Source organism: Balaenoptera acutorostrata, chromosome 11, assembly GCF_949987535.1.
Source record: "Balaenoptera acutorostrata chromosome 11, mBalAcu1.1, whole genome shotgun sequence".
NCBI lineage: Eukaryota > Metazoa > Chordata > Mammalia > Artiodactyla > Balaenopteridae > Balaenoptera > Balaenoptera acutorostrata.
The window spans coordinates 25,036,407-25,062,988 of record NC_080074.1 but is presented as its reverse complement, the minus strand read 5'-3'; the positions used below and the strand labels follow the sequence as shown (position 1 = coordinate 25,062,988).

General features: G+C 39.1%; 1 protein-coding gene across 2 annotated transcripts in view; it reads left to right on the top strand.

Annotated features, from left to right (window-relative positions):
* CFAP54 (cilia and flagella associated protein 54) overlaps positions 1-26,582 on the top strand; it is a 307,392-nt gene that overhangs the window by 258,836 nt on the left and 21,974 nt on the right. For both annotated transcript variants that reach the window (XM_028166670.2, XM_028166668.2), the window contains 3 exons: positions 7,175-7,281; positions 9,720-9,861; positions 18,941-19,015. In XM_028166670.2, the coding sequence (XP_028022471.2) occupies positions 7,175-7,281; positions 9,720-9,861; positions 18,941-19,015 (324 nt within the window). The remainder of the gene's footprint in view (positions 1-7,174; positions 7,282-9,719; positions 9,862-18,940; positions 19,016-26,582) is intronic.

The following is a 26,582-nucleotide window of genomic DNA, read 5'->3' as shown; positions in this document are numbered from 1 at the left end:
AGTGCTCTTTTCTGGAGGTCTTTAAATCCCTAAGAAGAGCAAGACTCTATTTCAGGGTCCCAAAGAAACAGGCTGTGCATTCGAGACAAGCTCAGGCCTAGCAGGACAGTGAAGGATGAGCTAGGGTTCCTGGGAAAATTACCAAGTCTTAATAAAAGCAAAAGCCCAATGTTATCAACTTGGATGTCAGGAGTGCTATAACTTAGAGATCATACAGATGCCCAGGACCTCCCTCTGAGGTCCTCTGGATTCTGGGACTTGTTGGCTAAGTGATTAACTAGAGCCTGGTCCTGCAGATGGGGCCCAAAATTACATCCAGCTTCTGGAAGCTGGGGAAGACAAAAGCTGCATAAATGAAGCAGGCATCTGATAGTCCCTGGCCCTTGCAGAGTGTGGTCAGGAAACAGCCCCCCTGGCATCCCCTGGAAGCTCATTAGAAATGCAGAATCTCAGGTCTCACTTCAGACCCACTGAATCAGAATATTCATTTTACTTGCACATTTTAGAATGTGCAAGTAATGTATGCACATTTAAGGTTGAGAAGCACTGGTCTAGGCTGGTGCTACCAGTGAACTTACAGCTCTCATGATGACTCTCCAAGAAGTTACTCCATTGCCAGTTTATATAGTGGGCTCCATTGGTAACCTCTGACTTTTGGTATCACCCAGGTCAAATGTCAGAACTGAAAGGAAACTAGGAGAACACCTAATCGACATTCTCATTTTACAGATGAGGAAGCAAAGTTCCACAGGGGTAAAGTGACTTGACCAGCACCACAACTCATTAGTGACAAAAATAAGAATGGGAACCTAAGTCTTTTCATTCTTAATATTGATTTCTTTACAAAACACATATAGCTGAACTGCTTACTAGCTAATAAGTAAAGTATTTATTGAGTGCATACTATGTGCCAAGCATTTTGTTAGGTGATTAAGATATCAAGACGAGGAAATTACAAATCAGCTCCATCTAGTGGAAGAGGGATTCATCTTTCACTGTTCCTGGGCTGTGAGGACAAGACGATTTTTTCTTTTTCTTTATTTCTTTTTTTTTTAATTGAAGTAAAATTGTTTTACAATATTGTATTAGTTTCAGGTGTACAACATAATGATTCCACATTTGTATACATTACAAAATAATCACCATGAAAAGTCTAGTTATCATCTGTCACCATACAAAGTTGTTACAGTAGTATTGACTATATTTCCTATGTTGTATATTACATCCCTGTGACTCATTTATTTTGTAACTGCAAGTTTGTACCCCTTAATCTCCCCCATCTATTTCACTCATCCCCCAACCCCTCTCCCCTCTGGCAACCACAAGTTTATTCTCTGTACCTATGAGTCTGTTTCTGTTTTGCTATGTTTGATCATTTGTTTTGTTTTTTAGAGTCCACATGTAAGTGAAATCACGTGGTATTTGTCTTTCTCCGTCTGACTTATTTCACTTAACATAATACCCTCTAGGTCCATCCATGTTGTCCCAAATGGCAAGATCTTGTTATTTTTTATGGCTGAGAAATATTTGATTGATTGATTGATATATTGATAACTATATATGTGTGTGTATATATATATATATATATATAATATATATATATATATATATATATATATAGTTTTGAATTAATGTTTTTTCCAGAAGTGGAATTGCTGGATCATATGGTAGTTGTAGCTTTAATTTTTTGAGGGACCTTCATACTGCTTTCCATAGTGGCTGTACCAATTTACATTTCTACCAACAGTGCATGAGACTTCCCTTTTCTCCACACCCTCATCAACACTTGTTATTTGTTCTTTTTTTATAATAGCCACTCTGTCAGGTGTGAGGTGAGCATTGTGGTTTTGATTTTCATTTCCCTAATAATGTTTGATGTTGAGCATTTTTTCATGTGCCTGTTGGCCATCTGTATGTCTTCTTTGGAAAAATGTCTACTCAGATTCGCTGTCCATTTTTTAACCAGGTTGTTTGTTTGTTGCTTTTTTTGAGCTTGAGTTGCATGTGTTCTTTGTATATTTTGGATACTAATGCCTTATCAGATATATCACTTGCAGATATCTTCTCCCACTCAGTAGGCTGTCTTTTCATTTTGTTGATAGTTTCCTTCATTGTGCAGAGGCTTTTTAGTTTGATGTAGTCCCATATGTTTATTTTTGCTTTTGTTTCCTTTGCCTGGGGAGATGGATCCAAAAAAAATATTGCTAAGACCAATGTCAAAGATCATATTGCCTATGTTTTCTTCTAGGGGTTTTATGGTCTCAGGTCTTACATTTAAGTCTTTAATCCGTTTGAGTTTATTTCTGTATATGGTGTGAGAGAGTAGTCTAGTTTGATTCTTTTGCATGTAGCTGTCCAGTTTTCTCAACACCATTTATTAAAGAGGTTGTTTTTTCCCAATTGTATATTCTTGCCTCCTTTGTTGTAGATTAATTGGCCATATAAGTGTGGGTTTATTTCTATTCTGTTCCATTGGTCTATGTGTCTGTTTTTGGGCCAGTACCATACTGTTTTGATTGCTATAGCTTTGTAGTAGAATTTGAAATCAGGGAACATGGTATCTACAGCTTTGTTCTTCTTTCTCAGGATTATTTTGGCTCTTTGAAGTCTTTTGTGGTTCCATACAAATTTTAGAATTATTTGTTCTAGTTCTCTGAAAAATGCCATTGGTATTTTGATAGGAATTGCATTGAATCTGTAGATTGTCTTGGGTAATATGGTCATTTTAACAATGTCAGTTCTTCCAGTCCATGAATACAGTATATCATTCAATTTGTTTCTGTTGTTTTCAATTTCTTTCATCAGCGTCTTATAGTTTTCTGAGTACAGGTTTTTTACCTCTTTGGTTAGATTTATTCCTAGGTATTTTATTCTTTTTGATGCAATTGTAAACAGGATTGTTTTCTTAATTTCTCTTTCTGATAGTTCATTGTTAGTGTATAGAAATGCAATATATTTCTGTATATTAATTTTGTATCCTGCAACTTCACTGACTTCATTTATGAGTTCTAATAGTTTTTTGTGGTGTCTTTAGGATTTCTATATATAGGATCATGTCATCTGCAAACAGTGACAGTTTTACTTCTTCCTCTGTAATTTGGATACCTTTGATCTTCTTTTCTTGTCTGATTGCTGTGCCTAGGACTTCAAATACTGTGTTGAATAAAAGTGGTCATAGTGGGCATCCTTATCTTGTTCCTGATCTTAGAGGAAAAGCTTTTCACCATTGAGCATGATGTTAGCTTTAAGTTTGTCATATATGACCTTTATTATGTTGAGGTATGTTCTTTCTATACCCACTCTTGAGAGTTTTTATCATAAATGGACGTTGAATTTGTCAAAAGCTTTTTCTGCATCTATTGAGATAATCATATAATTTTTATTCTTCAGTTTGTTAATGTGGTGCATCACATTGATTGATCTGCAAATACTGAATCATCCTTGCATCCCTGAGATAAATCCTACTTGATAATGATGAACATACAAGGCAGTTTTAAATATAGTATTCCTCAGTATTTGTCAAAACCATATCACTTCTTTTCCATTGAAAAAAAAGAGTATTTTCAGAAGTGACTAAAGGAACACTGGAATTTTATCATGGGCGTATTGCCTCCTGAAGAATCCAGTCCTGAGTATGCAAGGTTATATAACTTATCCTTGAGGAGTAAAGACAAGTTGGGAATAGAACTAAGCACTATTATCAACTAAGAACTAAGTGGATTAGGTGAGGACAGGCTGGGGGATTAGATGGAAAGCTGGTTTGGGATTAGCAGTAGGTCCAAGAGAATATAGAAAATGAGGTATCAAGGAAGGGTAAGGAGCCAGTAGTGATCATGGGGCTAAAAATGACAACAATAATGCTCTAAATACTGCTTAAAGCACTTCACGTTGACTCACTCAATCCTCACCCTGATCCATGGGATGGGGATTACCATATCTTAATTTTACAAATGAGAAAGCAGAAGCGTAATGTTTTAATAATTTGCCCAAGATCACACAGCCAGTAAGTGGTGGAGGCAAACCCAGGCACCCCGGCTCCAGAGCTCTGGCTCACAACAACTATGCGAGTGAGTTTAGTGTTTTATTGTTTAAATATTGCCCTACTTTATTCAAGTTAATTCTGATTTCAGACTAAAGGAGAGACTAAGATACCCAGGAGCAGCTTCTTGGGTCCTCTGTCAGTTGCACGGGACACACGTCATCTGTGGGTCATGAACTGCCAAAATATGGTGAGATACCTTGGTTTCAAGAAAGCTGCTGTCTTACCTGGGAGAGGAGTCTTTTGTACCCCTCTGATCATGTAGTCAAAACCAGGCATGAGCCAGACTCAGTGAGAGAAGTGAAGGTAACAATAGAATTCAGATGTAGATCATCAACATGTGCATTTTATACAAAAAATGCTGATTAGCTGGCTGCCTCTTTGTGTGTTTCAGACCCTAAAACAGGGCTACCTTAATCACTATTTAGTACATTCTATTCAGGTTTCGCCAAGGAATAATTCCATGACTTCAGTCCCCTGAGATGATTAACAAGGTTGCAACAGACTAAAATTAACCCTGAACTTTCATAGGAGTTTAAGGCCTTCTGTGTCTGACAAAAATTAAGCATCATTTTAATGCTTAATTCATTGTTGCCTAGGCATAGAATTCTAGGTTGAAAATTATTTTCCCTCAAAATGTGGGTGGCACTGCTCCATTATCTCTGGCAATCCTGCATTGCTGTTGAGAGTTCTGTTCCCATTCTGATTCCTAGTTCTTTGTGACTTTTTTCCTCTGGAAACTCTGGGGATCTTCCCTCTGTCCCCTGTGCTCTAAAATTCCATGATGTGCCTTGGTGTGGGTATTGTGCTGGATTCTCAGGGTGCCCCTTTCAATATGTGAAGTATATTCTTCAGTTCGTGGAGATGTTTTTCTTTGATAATTTCCTCCCTCTGATGATCTCTGCACTTTCTGGAATTTCTGTTATTCAGATATTGAGCCTATTAGATTGAATGTTTACTTTTCTCATCTTTTCTCCCCTCTTTATGTTTTTAAATTTAGGTTTATTTGGAGCGAGATATATTTAACTTTATATTTCAAATCTTTTATTGATTATTTAGTTGTTATGATCATATTTTTTAATTTTTAAGAGCTCTTATTCTCTTTCATTTTAATAGCACTGTGTTCTTATTTCATAGATGCAATATTGGCCTTTCTCTCTTTGAGGATATTAATTATGGTTTCAGTGACGTCTTCTGCTGTCTTGTATCTGATTCTCCAAATTCCTTTTCTTACATTAGTTTTGGTCTCTACCTTTCATTTCATGTCTAGTGACCCTTGGCTGTCCGTTCATGTTTGAGGCACTGAGAAGCATACTGAGTCAGGCTTATGGACTTTTAGCCTTACTGCAGGGTGACTGTGGGAGCTAGCGGCTTCATTGGTGGATCCTGAAATGTCAGTATCTGTAGGTCTTTTCTCTTCATCTGGTAAATTTCCCCAAAGAGGACTCTTTTGGACTCCTGCTTGGTTTTCTATGTCTGGGCAGGGGCTGGAGTGGGGTAGAGGGATGTCTCTTGTTCAGAATATAGACTTTCACTTCATTCCAGCGTTTTCAGTTCAGCACCTCACCTCTGGAATCTAGTGTCCCTCCTGAGCATAGATCTTTTTTTTTTTTTTTTAATTAATAGCTACTTTATTTATTTATTTATTTTTGGCTGTGTTGGGGTCTTCGTTTTGTGCGAGGGCTTTCTCTAGTTGCGGCAAGCGGGGGCCACTCTTCATCGCGGTGCGTGGGCCTCTCACCATCGTGGCCTCTCTTGTTGCGGAGCACAGGCTCCAGACACGCAGGCTCAGTAGTTGTGGCTCACGGGCCCCGTTGCTCCACGGCATATGGCATCTTCCCAGACCAGGGCTCGAACCCGTGTCCCCTGCATTAGCAGGCAGATTCCCAACCACTGCGCCACCAGGGAAGCCCGAGCATAGATCTTTGATTTAACGTCAGCAGAGAGAAAAACGGAAGAAGTTTGGCCAGCAGAGGAGAGGCGGGGAAGGAGGGAGGGAGTCTCCTGGTTGCATGGACTTGGAGAAGGGATGGGAGGGAGGTTGTCCCCAAGGCGTTTGAGGTTCTTGGTCATGCTCGTTGTCGGCAGCCCCTCTGAAGGCAGGTGGGACACAGCCTTTCCTCTCTGCTGACTAAGCTGAGGTGCTTTCAGAATGTTTCAGGTGCTTTCAAAATGTTGCTAACATTTCTCATCTGCTTCATTTTGTCTCATGCTTCTATCTTTGTGGATTTATGCCTTTAAGAAAAAAAAATCCCTTTATTCTTTTATTTTTTTTTGGCCGCACTGCAGGTGGCTTGCAGGATCTTAGTTCCCCCACCAGGGACCAAACCCATGCCCCCTGCAGTGGAAGCACAGAGTCCTAACCACTCGACCGCCAGGAATTCCCAAAATCCCTTTACTCTTATTTTAGTTTGATTTGTGAGGAAGCGGAGATAAATGCATACATTTAATTAGTTAATTTTGACTGTCAGCTCTGGACCTCAGCTTCCTTGGAAAGACTTAGAGCAGACCACCTCTAAGGTCCTCTGAATTTCAAATTCTGTGAATTCATGATTGTAAATAGGTGCTGTCGAGTGTGGGACTGACTCTAAGAATTTTCAGAGTTCAAACATCAGGGAAATTACTAAAGCATGAGTCATTAGGAGAAGTTTCATCTTAAGAGATGGGGGCTGGTAAGTTGTGTGTGGATGGAATACACGGAGAGAACAGGAAGGGAACAGCATAAGTGAATGCACAAAAGTACCTATGACCACCGATGGGAAAGGGGCATATGGAGAAGGAACAAGCAACAAAGTTGGATATTCACCAGGTATAATATACATTAGAACTTGTTGCAGAGGGCCTTCAGAGGCTGAAATTTCAACTTAACTGCAGTAAGAAGTGTCAGTCTTCAAAAATCATATAACCTTGGTACCAACTAGCATTTATTTTCATCTCATAACCTTTGCACAATTCTTGTTCATATCATTTCTCTTTAAAGTGAATTGGAAACAAAAAAAAAAAACCCCTCATTTTTCTCTTCCAAAGAAAAACCTTTTAAAGTATAATGACACTATTTTGAGAACCGATGCTGCAGTTTTGAGGCAAAGTGTAAGTTTGATGTAACATGTTAAATGTCTTTTAATTTTCTTATAGGTGTTATTGTTGTATGCCTATAATATGAAGCCCCTGAATATTTCAGATGTTACATCTACTGCTTACAACAATGTATATGTTGGCTCTTTCTGGGTTCCACTAAACAGGCAAGTAAAGACGGATTATCCACAGCTCTAACCCTCCTTGCTGATACTTTCATAAGATTGACTGTTTCAGTAATATACAAGGTAAATCACAGAAGAACTTTTAGAAGACATTTTTGGAAAAGGCTTCCTTTTACTTAGCAGAGTATGATATTGCAGTGGTTAAGAGCATGAACTCTGAATTCAGCCTGCTTTGGTTCAAATGCTGGTTGTGCCCCTTTGTATCTTCCTATCTCAGCAACCTTGACCAGGTTACTTAACCTCTCTGTGCCTCAGTCTCTTCATCAGTAAAATGGGAATAATAATAATAGGACCTAGAGTTGTTGGAGGAATAGTTTATGGTACTTCATAAAGATAACAGACAGTACAAAGATGTTGTCTGTACTATATTTTGTCTGTAGTTTGGGGTGTGTTTTAAAAAGAACTTAATGTGGCTCTGTATTAAGTTGCAAAATTAAGCCCAGACTCCACCACCATCCTGGTCTCACCCTTTCCTCTTTGCCCAGTTCTATTTTATATTGTTCCCCAAGTCAAAAGCCTCTGCGTCAGCCACTCTTGTTTTCCTCCCTCTGCTTCAAACAGGGGATGGAGACTCTACTTTTTGCTCATGCCTGGTTTCTCTCTTTTCTGATTTCACCTTACCAAATTCCTTGTTTGTTTTTCATTTTTTTTCTTTGCTTAGTTAATTTAGTTTTGATTCCATTGTTCATTGCCCTTGTGACCTCAGCCTCCATTTTCTCATTTCTGAGATGGAAATAATATTTTGCCTACCTTTTGGGGTTATTGTTAGGATCAAGCCAGACAGTGCATGCATATACTTTGTATGCATGTATAATGTATGCAGATACTTTGAAAGGTTGAAAGCACTGGGCATATGTCAAGTCTCATCATGGCCTCCTGTGTCTGTCAGTGTCAGCTCTTTGCCCTGCTCACCACCTGCTGAGTGCAGGGACTTGGCGCTTCTCTGTCCTTACCTGGAGAGTCTGGTTCCTGGTCCTTGATTTCCATTTTGAAGAACTCTTTCTCTTTGGCCTCTCCATGAAAGAGAATAAAACAAGAGATGTTTCAAGGACTGGCATACTTTCAATTATTCAGTCAACTTTCTTTTTCTTTTCCTTTAAAAAATTTTTTTCAGTGACATGGTGGAAAATCTTAGACACAGGACTATACCAGCACAGCTAAGCCACAAAGTTACGAAATTATGTTCTTTTCTTGTACATCCAGAAACATGGCAGAATTTTTTTTTCAGAACCACATGATGAAAATGATTATAATTTCTGCAGAGCAGAATGTAATCAAACTGACAGGATTCTTGTTTTACCCCAAAAAGTTCTTGATTTGGGTGTGTTTATGATCAATGGTAGGGTGACTAAAGTTAGGGACATGCCCCTGTCACTGCGGCTATTATAGAGGAAGTTGCCTGACAAACGTTCATCTGATTCATCCCTTGGTGACACTATTTCTCCCACCTAGGGTGGAGTTCCTTGTGTTCTTATGAGGGTCGAGATCAGTCTATGGGGAATTGCTCTTGTTGATCATCCTGTAGAAGGCAAAGTAAGAGCATGCTGCGGGAAATTGGGGAAATCGACGTTCCTGCATTTGCTCCTGATGTCATTTTGCTTTTTTGCATCATCTACTTCTTTTTCATAAAAATTTCCCTCCGTCCCTGCATGGAGACCTGCACACCCCCGCACACATACATGCGCCCCTGTGCTCTACACGCCTGTATCCTAGAGTCACTGGGAGCCCTGCAGGTGGCTCTTTGCCTCCTTCAACTGTTTCAGTGCTTTTCCAGCTTCTGACTGTATTCACTAGTTAACCTCTGTCTCCAGCGCCTCCATAGTTCACTGGACTGCGGCTCCAGAAGCTTTCTGTCCTCCACACAATTGCCACTGTGTCCTCTGCCCTCTTCCTCGGCTTTAGCTTTTCCTTTTTTCTTGATTCTTCTCCCTACCCCCACTCCCCACACAGTACCTGTCACTGTGTGGGCTCGTTGACCCGTCTCTTAGAGCCATTGCTGACTTGTCCTAATTCTTATCTTCAGGCCAGCCAGCCAATCAGAGCGTGGCACTGAGTTTAAGTAGGAGTAGATCTTTTGTCATTGCCTGGTGTTTCTTTGCCCATGTAGATATTTATTTTCTTTATTTTCATCTTAAGCAAATATTTTGGATGTCTACATTTTTTTGCTTTGTGTCTTTGCCAGTTTGTAATTATAAATCTGTCTGAGCATATAACTAGATCATAAACATTATGCAGGTGAGAATTGTGTCTCTGTGCTCATGTCTCTTCAATGAAGGAATGATTGAATGATGTTTGGGGATGCCAGAAATCTAAGTGTTAAATAACTAAGGACTTACTTTACATGTTTTATTGATTCTGGGAATAAATGAATGCCTTACTTAACTTTTCAAGTAAAATGCATATATGTTTGTTATTTTTAGAGTTATTTCAGTTCACGAGAAATTATCTAATCTTACGCAAATCGCTGAAATATCATTGCCTACAACTTCTAAAGTTACTTCAAATGAAAATGTATCTCAAGTAGAAGAAACGGAAGAGGAATCAATTGGTAAAGAAATGGAAGTAGGTTATTAAATAATGGAAAATTTTATTGCCATTGCAGGATGGATGTCATTATACATAATTCAATTATTTTTTACTTTATCAGAGCATAACTATGTAACTAAACTTGAATGGTATGGTTCTTCTGGCCTGTACTTTCTCTACTTAGAGTACCAGATATAACCCAACTTTTGGACACATAAGTAATGTTTTCTTCAAAGCTCTTCTAAGCATACCAATTATAAGAAACTGATGATAAATGAAAACAAAGCCAATCTAGAGAAATCATTCAGATGTAACCATGAATCCTAAGAAACAATGCTCTGTAAGTTTATAATGTTACTTTTAATTTTTTATTCTAGGTCTAGTATTTGAGCATTTTTATTACCCAAGTAATAGGGGAAGAAAAATTAGAAAATATAGATAAGCATATATCTTTCAGACTTCTTCTACACATCTATATTTTTCTAACTAGAAAAAAAGGCATTATCCTTATAGTGTGTTATTAATCTGTTTACAGAGTTGAGTGATGACTGATATTCATGTTTTGGAGGAGTTCCTTCTGAGTTCTAAATCCATTGAGAAATAGGACACAGGAAACTGATATATGGAGATCTCAAACATTGCATCATTACCGATAAAGCTGATTAGCAAACATGGCTCTGGATCTATGGCCAAACAAGCTTATTAATATTTCACCCCTGAATTAGCCAGACTTGCCCACCTAGTCACACAATAATCTAGCACACTTGTGTAACTGTAGGATTTCCCCCACTCCCCTTCTGACTGCCAGGCTGACTGCCTGGAGGAGCAGAGAATAACAGTCCTGCAGGCAGGGTGCCTTCAACAATGTAAGCAAAGATTGGCCCAATGGGGCTGAGCCTAGTTTGCTTTTCCCAAGCTCACCAATCAGATAAGTGACTCCACTCTCCTGGCTGCGTCCAAAAGAAGCTGGAAGTGTCCCTCCTTCTTCGGGAGTGGAGTGGAAGTTCCTTACCCTCTATGGAAATGAGAGGAGCAGGGAATACCTGTTCTCCCCTAACCACTTGCTCTTTGAATTTCCATTTGCACTTTCATCCGGTTGCTTGAGATATATGTTCTGTAGGTACCATGGCTATTTTTTTTTTTTAATCAAATAGATGTACAAGGTTTAAAGTGAAAAGGGACAGTCTCCTGTTTGACCTGTCCACACCCCACAGTCCTGCGAGCAGACTATTTTCAACTCTTTCAGCTGTTCCTTTTGTTATTTACTTCCAAGTCTATAAATAATATGCAGGATCAGTCATGAAAAGCAAGATAACCAACACCCTTCAAATCCAAGTGGGTCCACTGGGCTCCATGTCTCCTCACACTGTTCACTCTGGAACATCCCCAGTCACTGGGCAGGAGGGAAGAAAAGGGGCAAATCACACCCTGGCTCTTTGAGTTTCCATCATATCACTTCCACTAACATTTGACTGGCCAAGTAAGTCATGAGCCATGCCAACAATTCTGCTACCAACTTGGGAAGAGGAAAGCTGGAAAAATTGATGAATAGTGCTAATGACAGCCAAAAATAATTATTTTTTTCTTGATAAACCAGTTTATATAATATCTATTGATTTTACTATACAAGGACTTTACTATACAAGGATTCCCTATACTTCTCCTCAACTTCTCCTTTCCCCATCCTTTCTAAATATTGTTATATCACAGAATTTAATTAAATCAGCATTCAGTGTTTACATCATTATAACCCTGTAAACAATGTTCACAGTCAAGTCACAGTGTACTGTGGTTATTTTCCTTTCCTGTATAAGGTTTCTTCACTTGCCTTTTTTCTTAACTTCTTTCTGATCATTACATCAGATCTGTCATATATTCATCCATAGATTTGTACCTAAGTGTTTATACTTACGTCTCAACTCTTCTTTTCCTTCCTGGAGGCCCCGCTCCTGCTCTGGTTAGGGACTGGTTGCCCCCAGTGCCTGCAGCACAGCTCTGATTCTGGGACCTCCCTCTGCTGCTTTTCTGGTTGAATCCCCAGCCACTTTGGTCCCATCTCTGTTTTTCTTCTCTGAAAGCTTTTAGGATCTTTCCTTTATTTTTGTTCTGCTGTATCTTTTTTAAAAAAATCACTTTCTGCTAGTTTAATATTGCATTGGTGACCAATAACAAAGCATTTTTAATTCTTAAAGAGTATTATTGGTATGGCTCTTTTTGTTTTCTTGTTTACCTTATCTTTACATCGATTATGTGAAAGTGCAAAAGTTGGCAACTCTCCTGATCTGCAGAATATACTTGTTGGCGTTTTTCAGTCTGAATTTACCAGTGGAGTGAATGAGTGCGTTTTTCAATATTATGAAAGCAACAAGTCCAGCTGTAAGAGGATTATCAGGCAAGAACAGTTAGTCTTTGCAAAAAGCAACTTTCCAGAATTTATGTCACCTGTGCTCTGTGCCTACATTTATCATAGAACTGGTATCTTAGAATTTTAGTTGCACATCCTTTATAGTGTCCTCAAATGTTACAACACAAATTACCAGATGTTTAATGATAGTAATGATATTCTGAGTACTCAGAATAAATCTCCCAATAGATCAGATATCTCAAACTCATGAGATTCATATATGTAATTCTTCTCCTAAAGTGCATTGTTGCCCTTTCATATCTGTATTCAAGAACTCAGCTCATTTCGTTTTCGAACTTCTTTAGTAGATCACTTACAATCACAGATTTTTAGTCATAGACCAAACTTATCAATTTGCTGTCTTTGAGCCATAACCTAGACTGTTCTTTGCTGAAATTGTCCTTGAATCCATTATTATATAGCTCATAAAAGGCAAATGATTATTTTTCTCCTGAACCCATTTGTCTTTTCAACTTACATTGTCTGAGACAGGAGAGCGAGTGTCCATAAGAGTAAGGATTCTAGGTTGTGCTCTGCCACTCAGCTTTACTACCGAGGGCCAGTCACTTAATGTTTCCTGGGACTAGTTTTCTCCTCATCTCTAAACAGGATCCTTTCACTCAGATACTGCTGAGATGAAGAGATTGTCCCTTGGTTGGAATGAGAGCCATCAGAATTTTCCTGGGAGTCAGATGTCGGTATCAAGTTCATCACAATGAGCCCAGTGCCTGAGCCAAGAAGTTGACTATGAATATAAACAAATCAGGACTAAATAGGGGCAAGTAGGGGCGTTTGAATGCAAGCAGAGGGAAGAATCCAGACTGCCCACCTTGCCTTAGCCAAGCTTTGTGACTTGCTCTCATGTCCTGACTTGAGTGATACATGCGAGTAGCTCAGTCCCTGAGTAGAACAAACTGCTTTCAGTCCGGATGTTGTCCTCTGTGTTTTTGAGTTTATTTTATTCTCCAACTTAAAAATTGTTTCTTCGGCTTTACTTAGGGCATTTTGAGATGTGTTCCAGGTCTGGTGGGTCTATATGTGAAAGAATGTAGCAAAATGGAAAAAACCCTGCTATTTTTAGTTTAGGTGAGTTAGCTAACAAATTAATTCACAGCATTTGAAAGTTGTGAAACGGAAGGAATATATAAACTTTTCTCTTTTTTTCCCAATATACTAACCAGCACTTAAGAAAAAAAAAAAAACCAGCTAGGTTCTAGGTTGTATCAAATAAATTCCAGGGACTAAAATCTGCCAGTTCGTTGTCATGACAACCTTCACTTGGAGCTAATGAGAAGTTAACTAGGACACTTGAAGAGATCAATTCTGTTTGGGAGTTGGACAGGATTTCATAACCTCTATAATCAAATATATTTATTTCTATCTCAGTATGGATTTTTGGTGGGTTGTTAAATATAAAGGTCCAGAAAATGTGCCTTTGGTTGATATGGGAGGTGGTGAATCTTGTTCTCTTTCTCATTCCCTTCCTTTTTTTCTGTTTTCTCTCCCCCAAATCCCTATGGTCTGGAATAAGCCAAAGCTTCAGAACACAGGTATTAATTTAAGATGTTTTGGGAGGGCTACAGAACAGGTGTTCCAGTCACTTCTGGCTTGAAAACATGTCCTTCTTGCAAAATGGACAACAGTGGCTCAGAAACACTGGGTTGTTTTAACCTGTCATTCACAGCTTTATGGGGTATCTTCAGAGCATATCAGGTGTTTTAAAGCATATAAAAGATGCAAACCATTCTGATTTTATGACACAAACACCTTTTTTGGAATGATAACATACTGATATGATAAGCCTAAAATATATTTACCAAGTCACCTAAGATGAGTTCAGCAAACACATGTGGGATGCCCGGATTGTACCAGGCAATTATATATAGTCAACATATCGCCAGTGTCAAAGTACTATGAAAACATAGAACAAAATACAATTGAACATTAGCATCAATTAACACGTTATCTTTGAGAAACCGTTACGTGCAAAAATGTTCCAGGCTTGAGGAGATAAGGACATACTGAAATCAGTACAATTAGGTCCCTGTCAGGAGGAGCTTAATCACTGTGTGAGTCTGGCCATAGGTACCCAGATGTCGTTCATAATGAGCCCAGCTGCCCGGTGGCCCTCTCTTAGCAAGCAAAGTCTGGCATTCAAAGAAACATCAATTTAATGTTCAAAACCATTGAATATTATCTAAACCTTATTCTTATGAGTCTCTCGTAAGAATATCTGAGAAGGAATCCTTTCATCATATCCAGCATAACTTCTTTTAAATCTCCTTTTTCCCAACTGCCTTACTCTTAGTGCCTCTCTGACCTTCACAGTGGCAGCTCTCCAACCTCTGCCTCATTGGTTCAGACTCCTAAACCTCTCCCTCCAACTCAGTCTGCATGGAGTGTTTTGACTCCTCTCCCCTTCTCACTCTGGTTCAGCTCTTTTTTTTTTTTTTAACATCTTTATTGGAGTATAATTGCTTTACAATGGTGTGTTAGTTTCTGCTGTATAACAAAGTGAATCTTGTTCAGCTCTTGATTATGAAGTTCAGCTTAGTCTCTCTGACACCTTCCCCTTTTTCTGTTTCCCCCATTATCTGGAATCTACACTTACACAAAAGGGCAAGGTTGCTGATATCCTTCTTTCTCAATGGTGGAGCTGTTGATGCAAACTATTCTAATTTATCATTAAAAAAATCTCATTCACATAGGTGTGTGTGTGTGTGTGTGTGTTAAGAGAGGGAGTTGAGCTAGACTTTGTGCTTGCTTCAGTAGCGCAGGTAGCATTTTATAGCCCCTATAGACTGAAATAAAAACCATGTTTCCTTGCACCCTGTGCCCTGACTATATTGTTTTGGTCATTATCTCTTTCTGTGTCTCTTCCTCTCTCTTGACTTTGAATTCCTTTGCTCAGGGGTCTTATTCATCATTCGATCTCTGATATGTAGCCCAGTAACCAAGACATAGTGCCTCTTCAATAGTTGGTTGTGAAACTTCTAGTTGGAGACCTATGGAGAGCACTTACTCCAGACTGAGGATACAGCAAGAGATGAGAGGTGAAGTCATGGAGCTGGATGTTGTCTTCAGGGTGGCAGGAGTGCAGGGTGAATGTAGGGCCCTGGGAAGGCAGGGCTGGGTGTGGGGCATAGGAAAAGCTGGGGGCAGCGCCCGGAAGAGCATCTCATGATCCACCTTGAAATTTGCTAAGATAACCCTGATGGCATGTGAAGGAGGGATGAGGGAAGCAGGAGTTTGGAGGATGGAAAACAACTTAGGAAGTTTTTTCCCATAAAATGGGTGAACAATGATGAGGACTTCAACTAAGTCAAAGTGTTGGCTCTGTTATTTTTGAAGTCACTCAGAAGCCTATCCCTCATCAAATCAACAGATGCTCCTCTTTAAGGGAAAATGGCAAAGATTGAGCAGGGGTCCTTCTGTGCCCTCCCAGGCCCCTTGCCAACCGCAGCATCCCTCCAGCCGCCTTCTGCCTGGGATTGTTGAGTTCAGTGCTTTCCTTGTCTTCATTTCCGTGGCAGCAAGGTCACGGGAGGTTTCTCACAGCCCAACATCGAATCAGCCAGTTTCCCAAGTGTGTATGTGGTTTACCTCAAATAATGCCAAAGAAACAGAACGTTGTTGAGGCGAAATTTGTGTTTGATACATGTTGAGACAAGCCATGGAAGGCATTTATCAGGTAACATGGCTGTCTTCATCTGTTATCGAAATGATTAATGATACAGACAGTGTCATTTTGCTTGATAGCTCTTGATGAAATCATGACAGTAACCCATCACAGCTATTATTGAAACCTTTCGTATAGAAAGAAAATATACTTTAACTAGTCCTAAGAACTCAATTAGAAATATAGAAATATGCATAAATAAGAATACGTAAGAATTCACTCCAGGATGTGTGTTCCCCTCTGTCTAGTAAAGTGGACCAGGAGCCTGGAAAGTTCGTCATAGGAAGCTGGTGTCCCCCAATCAGTGCTGGATGTCCTGCCTGCCCTCCATCCTTTCTGGTCCCATGGAAGCTGCCCTACTTATGGCCATGATCACTTCCTGCCCAAACAGTTTGAGTAGCCTCCTAGCTAATTTCTCTTTCTCTTATCTCTTCCTAGTCCAGTTCAGCTTTACATGGTAGCCAGAATTATCTTTTTAAAGCAGTCAGATCATTATCCCCTCAGTCCAGTGCCTCTCAATTTCCTAAGCAACAAAATCCAAATTCCTTACGTTTACGTGTCCTGTTATAAGTACACCTCTCAGCCTTATTTCTCACCACTCTCACCACCGTGCTTCCTATACACACCTGCAGTAAAGACTGTATCAGGTTCTTTATGTTCCTTGAATATCTGCTGTTTCATTGCTCCATCTGGAATGCCCTTGTCCCCATTCTCTGCCAGTTGAAGTCTTACTACTCTTTCATGCCTCAGTTTATATGACCCTTTCTCCAGGAAGTATTCCCTGTTCATTATACTTTTTTTTTTTTTAACATCTTTATTGGAGTATAATTGCTTTACATTGTTCTGTTAGTTTCTGCTGTATAACAAAGTGAATCAGCTATATATATGCATATATCCCCATATCCCCTCCCTCTTGCGCCTCCCTCCCACCCTCCCTATCCCACCCCTCTAGGTGGTCACAAAGCACAGAGCTGATCTCCCTGTGCTATGCAGCTGCTTCCCACTAGCTATTTATTTCACATTTGGTAGTATATATATGTCAATGCTATTCTCTCACTTTGTCCCAGCTTACCCTTCCCCCTCCCCATGTCCTCAAGTCCGTTCTCTACATCTGCGTCTTTATTCCTGTCCTGCTCCTAGGTTCTTCAGAACCTTTTTTTTTTTTTTTTTGAGATTCCATATATATGTGTTAGCATATGGTATTTGTTTTTCTCTTTCTGACTTCACTCTGTATGACAGACTCTAGGTCCATCTACCTCACTACAAATAACTCAATATCCTTTCTTTTTATGGCTGAGTAATATTCCATTGTATATATGTGCCACATCTTCTTTATCCATTCATCTGTTGATGGACACTTAGGTTGCTTCCATGTCCTGGCTATTGTAAATAGTGCTCCAATGAACACTGTGGTACATGAATCTTTTTGAATTATGGTCTTCTCTGGGTATATGCTCAGTAGTGGGATGGCTGGGTCATATGGTAGTTCTATTTTTAGTTTTTTTAAGGAACTTCCATACTGTTCTCCATAGTGGCTGTATCAATTTACATTCCCACCAACAGTGCAAGAGGGTTCCCTTTTCTCCACACCCTCTCCAGCATTTATTGTTTGTAGATTTTCTGATGATGCCCATTCTAACTGGTGTGAGGTGACACCTCATTGTAGTTTTGATTTGCATTTCTCTAATGATTAGTGATGTTGAGCATCCTTTCATGTGTTTGTTGGCAATCTGTATATCTTCTTTGGAGAAATGTCTATTTAGGTCTTCTGCCCATTTTTGGATTGGGTCGTTTGTTTTTTTGATATTGAGCTGCATGAGCTGCTTGTATATTTTGGAGATTAATCCTTTGTCAGTTGCTTCATTTGCAAATATTTTCTCCCATTCTGAGGGTTGTCTTTTCACCTTGTTTATGGTTTTCTTTGCTATGCAAAAGCTTTTAAGTTTCATTAGGTCCCATTTGTTTTTTTTTTTTTTTCATTTCCATTTCTCTAGGAGGTGGGTCAAAAAGGATCTTGCTATGACTTATGTCAAAGAGTGTTCTTCCTGTGTTTTCCTCTGAGAGTTTTATAGTGTCTGACGGTCTTATAATCATGACTTCTTTAGTTGTAAGTAAAGAAAAACTACTTACGCTAGCTCAAATGAAATAGGTTTGGTAAGGAGGCAGTATTTGGCAGGGCATGGTAAGTAAGCTCGTGCATAACCAAGGACTGGGGACAAAACACAGTGGGCCCCACAGAAAGTGAAACTTGGAGAGTCGGGAGCCAAGATTGCACTCAGTCCCACAGACGGTGTCAGTTCTCATTTATCTCTGTTTCTTGCTCACTCATTTTACATCTAGCCCATCGGGTGCCTTCTCCAACTCCGTATTGGGACCTCTCGGCTCATCCGGCCAGTCCTGATGATAACTCTCTTCTGTTGTCCTTCCTTATATGAAATTACAATGATGGAGAATCTGATTGATTCAACCCTGCCCATAGGTAGATCTCTCTTGGGTCAGATGTCCACACAGAAACACAGCTGTGTCCAAACAGTAGGGGCTGCGGCAGTGTCTTCAGCAATAGACCACATATGATATCAACTCTCTCTTCTTCTTCTTCATTTTCTCTTTCCATTTCTTTCTCAATTCCAAACTGTTCATCTCTGCTTAAACCCTTTCTCAGATCTGAACGTCTTTATTCCAGGGCTCTCTTCTCAGAAGAAAAGTGATCTTCCAAAAACTTATTTTGGGGTGAATTACTTTACTTGTTCTTCTCTAACACATGAATTTTAATTGTGAATTTTGCAGGGAAAGAATCCTAAAATAATTTGTTATTTATCATTAAGTCATATAGTTTGTGGCTATTTTGTATCTTTTCAAATAACCCTAATTACTTAAAAGATTGTGACCTCTGAATTCCTCTAAGTTTCATCCTGGGAATTAGGGTTAGGGAATGATGTAACAAAAGACAAATGAAATAAATAATGTGTAATTAAAATATCTAGTATTTTACCAATAAGATCAACCTCACTATATTGTCTTATTATTTCTAGAACATGATTATTGAATGTTGCTCTGAAATAGTATCTTTGTTTTTGCCTGATGAAGAGGCAACTCCACTATCTGAGGTATGCATCTCTTTTAAAACTGTATGTGATTCTCTAACAAGTATTGTTGTTGCTATGGAAATGGAAATACAGAAAACATCTATTATGAAAGTATCATGGGCCTAACCGTCCTTAATTAATGTGAAAAAGTGATAAACATGAGTTTATAATAGCATGTTATTTTGGTTAGAAATATTCTTTGTTAAAAAATCAACTAGTATAGAAAATTGTGGAGAGGATAATCTTAAAATCATCTCAAATCCACCATTCAGGGAATAACCACTATTAACATTTTGGAGAATATCTCAAATTTTTTTCATGTGTAGTTAGACTTTTGAATTTTTACATCAGTGGGATCATACTGCACAAGCATCCTGTAACTTGTTTTTTCTTCATTCAACAATAATGCTATGGAGATATTTTTATGTGAAAAGTCTACCCTGTCTTATTTCATGCCTACATAATAGTTTCTTTTATGTATTTGTCGTGTCAGGCTTTATTTATATAACTAGATCCTTATTCATGGATCTTGAGGTTGATGGGTTCTAGAAGATACATATTTCACCCTTCTGTTTCACCCATCCTCAGAGTTAATTCTTAGGAATAGGATTTTGGAGTAAAAAGTATATACACATGGTGCCTGACTTACAATGATTCAACTTACGATATTTTGACTTTATGATATTGTGAAAGCAATACACATTCAGTAGAAACCATACTTCGAATTTTGAATTTTGAGCTTTTCCCAGGCTAGCGATATGCAGTCCAATACTTGTGATGCGAGGCAGCAGCAGTGAACTGCAGCTCCCATCACCCCCATGATCATGAGGGGAAACAACCCACACACATACAACCATTCGGGACCCAGACAGCCATTCTGTTCTTAACTTTCAGTACAGTATGCAGTAAATTACTGAGCTATTCAACACTTTATTATAAAATTGGCTTTGTGTTAGATGATTTTGTCCAACTGCAGGCTAATGTATGTGTTCTGAGCATGTTTAGGGTATGCTAGGCTAAGCTCTGATGTTTGGTAGGTTAGGTATATTAAGTGTATTTTTGACTTAAGATATTTTCAACCTCTGATGAGTTTACTCATTTATTGGGACATAACCCCATCATAAGTAAAGGAAGATCTGTATACATTTTTTATTGTGGTAAAATATACATTATGTAAAATTTACAATTTTAATCATTTCTAAGTGTACACATCAGTAGCATTAAGTACATTCAAAACGTTGTGCAACCATCTCCACCATCCATCTCCACAATTTTTTCATCATCCCAAGTGGAAACATTGTACCCATTAAGTAATAACTCCCCATTTCCTCCTCCCCCAGCTCCTGGTAATCTCTGTTCTACTATTTGCTTATTCTAGGTACCTCATATAAATGGAATCATACAATATTGGTTTTTTTGTGACTGGCTTATTTCATTTAGCACAATGTTTTCAAAGTTCATCCATGTTTAACATATATCTAGTCAACTAATTTCAAAGGAATGAAAGTACTTCATTCCTTTTTAAGACTAAATAATATTCCATTGTATGTATATACCACATTTGTTTATCCACTCTTCTGTGGATGGACATTTGAGTTGTTTCTACCTTTTGGCTCCTATAAATAATGCTGCTATAACCATGAGTGTACAAGTATCTGGGTGTATACCTAGGAGTGGAATTAGTAATCGGTGGATCATATGGTGATTCTATGTTTAACTTTTTAAGGAAACCCCAACAGCTGCACCATTTTACGTTCCCATCAACAATGCAAGAGGGTTCTAATTTCTCCACATACTCACCAACACTTACTTTCTCTTTTTTGATAATAGCCATCTTAATGGGTGGAAAGTAGTATCTCATTATGATTTTGATTTGCCTTTCCCTAATGACTAATTTAATCGCTGATCGCCCATTTTTATATCTTCTTTGGAGAAATGTCTATTCAATCCTTTGCCCATTTTGAATGGGCGTATACATTTTGGTATGTAAATGTGGCACCAGTTTTCTCTCCCATCTGCAGTAGGTGAGAGGCCCAGTGTACCCGTGTGTTCATCCACACTAGTTCTCCTCCTTCTTCTGCTCTCTCTCTCCCTCCTCCTCTTCTCCCTTTCCTCCCCATCCTCCTCTTCTTCTAACTGTTGTAGGTCTGACAAGTGAAAAATGACATTTTCAATTATTTTATATTTGTTAATAGTAAAGCCAAATATAGTTCATACTTTGTTGGCAGTCTGTGTTTCTCCTTTTGTGGAATGGTGTTCATTCATTTAGCCAATCAACGAATACTTAGAGTGAACTGCCTATGTGTCTGGAACTCCTTTCTAGGCCCTAGAGAGCCTGTTGTGAACAAGCAATAAGGACCTCACTCTCTCGGAGCTGCCTTTTTTTTTGTTTTGTTTTTGTTTTTGGAGAGAAATAGTAAATAAATCAATAAGCAAGATAATTCTTCATTTTGTTAAGTGCTATGAAGGAAAAAACAGAGTGAGATGTTAGAGTAGGGTTGGCAAACTGCAGCCTGTGAACCATGTCTGGCCCACTGCCTGTTTGTAAATAAAGTTTTATTGGAACACAGCCATGCTCATTTGTTTACCAGTTGTCTATAGCTGCTTTTGAGCTACAACAGCAGAGCTCGGTAGTTTTGACAGAGACCATATAGCCCACAAAGTTTAAATTATTTACTATCTGGCCCTTTACAGGAAAAGTATTCTGATCCCTGTGATAGAAAGTAATAGGGGATGGGGCAACAGTTTAGATGGGTGGTCAGAGAAGAATTCTCTTAGGAGATGACATTTGAAGTAAGACCTGAAACATTACACTGTCTCCCTCCCACTAGATCATTAGCTTCTTTGGAGCAGGGGTGGTGCTATCTTAATCTTTGAATTCTTACAGTGCCTTGTACATGACATCACTTGGTTACTGTTTCTTGAATTAAATTCTCTTTAGTTTTAAATACCTGAAATTTAATATTTGCTTAAAATTTTTTTTTCATCTGGCCATTCATGTTCTTTTCCCATGTTTTTAAATGAGGAACTTAATTTTTTATTATGGAAATATGTAGAATTACTGCAGCAGACCATTGACAATAAAAATCATGCTTAAATCTAATGTTGTACAAACTGTGATTTACAAATAGGTCACAGAAAAAAATTGTTATTTTAAGACACATGATTTATAACATTAATGGGCTTTGGCCCCTGACAGACCTGGGTTGGAATCCCAGCCTTGGATCTTGTTTGACCTGAGGCAAATCATTTAACTTCTCTAAGCCTCAGTTTTCTCATAGGTAGAGTGGGGTAATAATGCCAACAATGCCTCACAGTTGTGAGGACTAAAGTAAATAATGTATGTTAAGTATTTGGATTAGGGTCTAGTGCAAATAAATGTTAAATAATTATTAGCTATTTCATCATGTCATCTTCATTATCATCTTTCCTACCATGGTCCTGCCTTCCATGTGTGAATTCTTCATCCTCTAGTCAACTAATGTCAACAGATTTTTAAGATCCAAATTTGTTTTGAAATACTGACAGAAAAGGAGAGTAACAGTGTTAGAGAGAGAAAACCAGGAATCATTTTCTTTGCCTGTAATGTAAATAATTGTTGAATCCTAGAGGAATTAGGTCAGGGTACAAGATCCCAACATGGGATCACAGTCGTGAAAGAATCATTGGTCCAAGAGAAGGTGCCTCCAATTGAATCCCATGCTAACACTTCCACTGAGAGCAAGACTTACCTGATAGTCCTGGATGGAGCGTGGGCGTTTACAAGCTTGTTCCAAGAAGTAAATGGTTAAAATAAAGAAGAATAAATAAAATTCTAAATAAAATGTCTAAATAAAATTACATGCCTTTTTTTGTCACTGGCATGAGATCTTGCTGTTCAGTTTAGTTCCTTACTGAACATATCTATTATAATTGCCTTTGCCTGTATTGCCTCTTCTTAATTAAAATAAATATTGCCACACACAACTTGTGACAAAAATAACCTGAGATAGCAAGGAAGTGAAGGAAGGGAATGCGTGCTCTGTGCTAACGTTCTTAGTGACTAGTCACAGAACGTAAATGACCGTTAGGTATACTTTCAGGTGCACCAGCAATGAAGCGATCCTTTCATTGCCTACATAGGTTCAGATTATTGCAGTTTCCAAGTTGTCAGGTAGGATTCAAACATAACGCTAAAAATATTCTTCCCGCTCTTGCTGTGACTGACTGTGGGGAGTCGTTCTATACAACTCCATTCATCAGTAATTATTGACTTCCAGCTGCACGCAGAACATTGGTGTAGATACTTTTGTTGCTGTAAAGGCAGCATAGGTTTAAGTTCCTGCATTCAGCTAAATTAAATACTTTCGTATTGGTTCACATGATACATGTGAATTTACCTAATCTATGTGTATGTGTGTGTGTATGTGTGTAGTAGGTGTATCTGTGTGTGTGTGTTATGTGTGTCTGTAGTGTGTGTACATGTGTGTATGTATGTATTGAACTGATTTGAGTCATACAGACTCAGTATGGAGAGGAAATTCCTAGGAGCAGATCCTGCTTTGAAGGTAGAAAAGGTGACCCTAAGCCAAGAGAAAAGACACATTGTATAAGGAGATTGCAAAGTAGTTTTTCTTGGCTGCATGAGTTTAGTAGGATATTTTTTGAGTTCACGGTTTTTAGCTAGACCTACTATAGTACCTGACAAACAGTAATGCTAATAATCATTAAACTGCAAACCTTACTAATAGTAGTAGTAATTGTAATATTTATTGAGCACGTGGCATGTGAAGACACTGTCCAGTGTTTTAAATCCAGTATCTCATTTAACATTACAAGAAGCCTATGCAGTTGGTTACTGTTACTCTCCCCGTTTTAGAAATGGGGAGGTGTAGCAGCATGCCCGAGCTCTTGCAGCTTGTAAGCAGAGGAGGCAATAGTCAACCATAGATCTGCTTACATCCGGGATCTGCATCTTTAACTAAAGTGCACCCAGTGAATGTCTGATTGGAGGAGGGAGCAGATGCTGCAGGGTGTTGAGGAGTGAGAGGTGAGAAAGGGAAGGTTGCAAGTGTAGATGAATCTTTGAGAAGGTTTGGGATAGGCGTCTGGAGAGGGTTGGAGGAGCAGCTCCCAGGAGACACGGAGTCAAGGGCGGGTGTTAGGACAGCAGCAGTGGACAGGGCAAGGAGCCGGGAGGGGTGGAGGTTGCCTGTCGAGAAGAAAAAAAGGACAAATGATGAAGCAAGGCCTAAGGGAGTGAGCCGGAAACAGAAAGATATTGACAGCATAAGTGAGAGAGTTGCCTGCAAACAGAGGAAATGCACCTCTTTCTGTAGGTCTTGGGGCAGCAGATTAAGGGCAGGAAGGGCTGTAAGTAAGTGTATGAGAGAAGGATAGGAGAAGCGGGGGCAGTTCACACCCAGTGGTTTTCACTTTCTCAATGAAGTAGAGGCAAGTTCATCTAAGACTGGAGTGGGGTAAAGCGTTGAGGGTATGATCTTCTAAGAGAGATGAAGATCTTGAATATTCACAGTCACTGAGTGTGATGAGCGAGGAGCTGACCAAGAAAAAGTAAAAGAATTGAGGGCCACAATGAGATTTAAAAGTCATACATTTGAGGGGCACTAGGCTGCTTGGCTTGTGATTTTTCTCCAGCAGCGCTTGGCTTCCCGGATATGGCTGTGGAAAATGCCAGTAGAGGCAGATGCAAGAGGAGAGCAGAGACGCATGGGAGGTGAGAGTACTCGTGAGACACCTGACGGCCTGCCAGAGGCTCAGGTGGCTTGGAGCAGCTATAAGTTTATTTCACAGTAAATCCCCGAATTCCTCTCATTTACTCTGAGAAAGCACCAGTAGAGCCTGATGTCTGCCATTATTTCTCAAGCTCCAGTTGAATAGAAAATAGTTTAATCATACAATATGTTTTCTAAAAAAATTTTTTTTGAATTTTAACTAAAAAAATTCTTGACAGATTCTAATGACCTACACTACATTATTATGTACAATATTAATGGGCACTCCTTTTCACATGGTTGAATTTAGTGTGCCCATGTTCTCTTATTTCTGATTCTGAAAATAATCATTTTTGATGTGTTTATGATCAGATATTGACATCAACCATATGCTAGTCACTAAAATAACTATTATCTTTGAGAAAGTTTGGGTAAGAACTATGGGGAGGGCAGAGGAACAGTAAGAGGGAGACATAGAGTCACAGGTATGTTAACACATCTTAGTTTATTTAGTCATTTGCCTCTTTCATTTTATGTCTGATGTATTGATTCTATAATGTGACAACCTATACCTTATGACTTTATGACTTTATGACCTTGCCTGTCAGCTGACATGATTACTCCATAATGATAGCATTTTTATCTTTTGCTGGGTTAATGTGTAAGAAACGGGTAATAACACATCTAACCCATGTTAACCTAACTCAGATTGTTTTTCATCACTCACTCTTAGGCCCATGGTTTATATCTCTGTACTTAAAAGTTTTTTTCTATCAAAATGTGTTATAATGATGTGCTTCCCTATTTGTCTCCCCTACTAGAGCAGATTGAGTCTTCTATATAATAAGATTGGACCTTATTGCGTTTATATTCTTCCTGCCTTGCCCAGTGTTGGCTCCCCAAGGGTGTCAGTAAGTGTTTTGTTTTGTTTTTTAAAATTAATTAATTAATTAATTAATTTTTGGCTGCATTGGGTCTTTGTTGCTGTGGGCGCAGGCTTTCTCTAGTGGCGGCGAGCGGGGGCTACTCTTCATTGCGGTGCGCGGGCTTATCTTTGCAGTGGCTTCTCTTGTTGCGGAGCACGGGCTCTAGGCGCGCAGGCTTCAGTAGTTGTGGCACGCAGGCTCAGTAGTTGTGGCTCGTGGGCTCTAGAGTGCAGGCTCACTAGTTGTGGTACACGGGCTTAGTTGCTCTGCAGCATGTGGGATCTTCCTGACCAGGGCTCGAACCCGTGCCCCCTGCATTGGCAGGTGGATTCTTAACCACTGCGCCACCAGGGAAGTCCCAGTAAGTGTTTGTTAAATAAATGAACGCTTGTGATACATCTTCCAGAGATCCCTCTGGGTTGCAGTTCTGGTCTTGACATAACAATGACTTTGGGTTCATCAGTTTCATGCATTTGTATCATAAACATTTGTCAAGTGCCTCCTCTGTGCCAGCCATTGGACTAGGCATTGGGATAAAGAAGTAAAAGCGAGTCCCTGCCTTCAAGGGGGCCTGCAGTTTGTTGGGGGAGACAGACAAATACAGAAGCAATTACAGTACAGGGTGAAATAGAGGCCTGAGGGCCAAATACCACTCCTCAGTAATAATATCAGTTAATATTCTGATACTATCTCAGCATAATTCTGAAGGTGAGAAATTCCCTTTGGTATCTTTTAAGAAGGGTTCACTAGTTCCATGTAAGAAATCAAGATAGTAGAAGCTCCTATGACCAATGGTTAAAAGTCCTAGTTATTTTGGAAAATGATTGGAAGGCAGTAGAGAATCCTTAGGTAGATATAAGCATGATCAAGGGTACTTGTGAGAGCATTTTCCTCTGATTTTGAAGACATTCAGAAGAGGAGGCAGAAAGCAGAAGTCCTAGCTTTAGC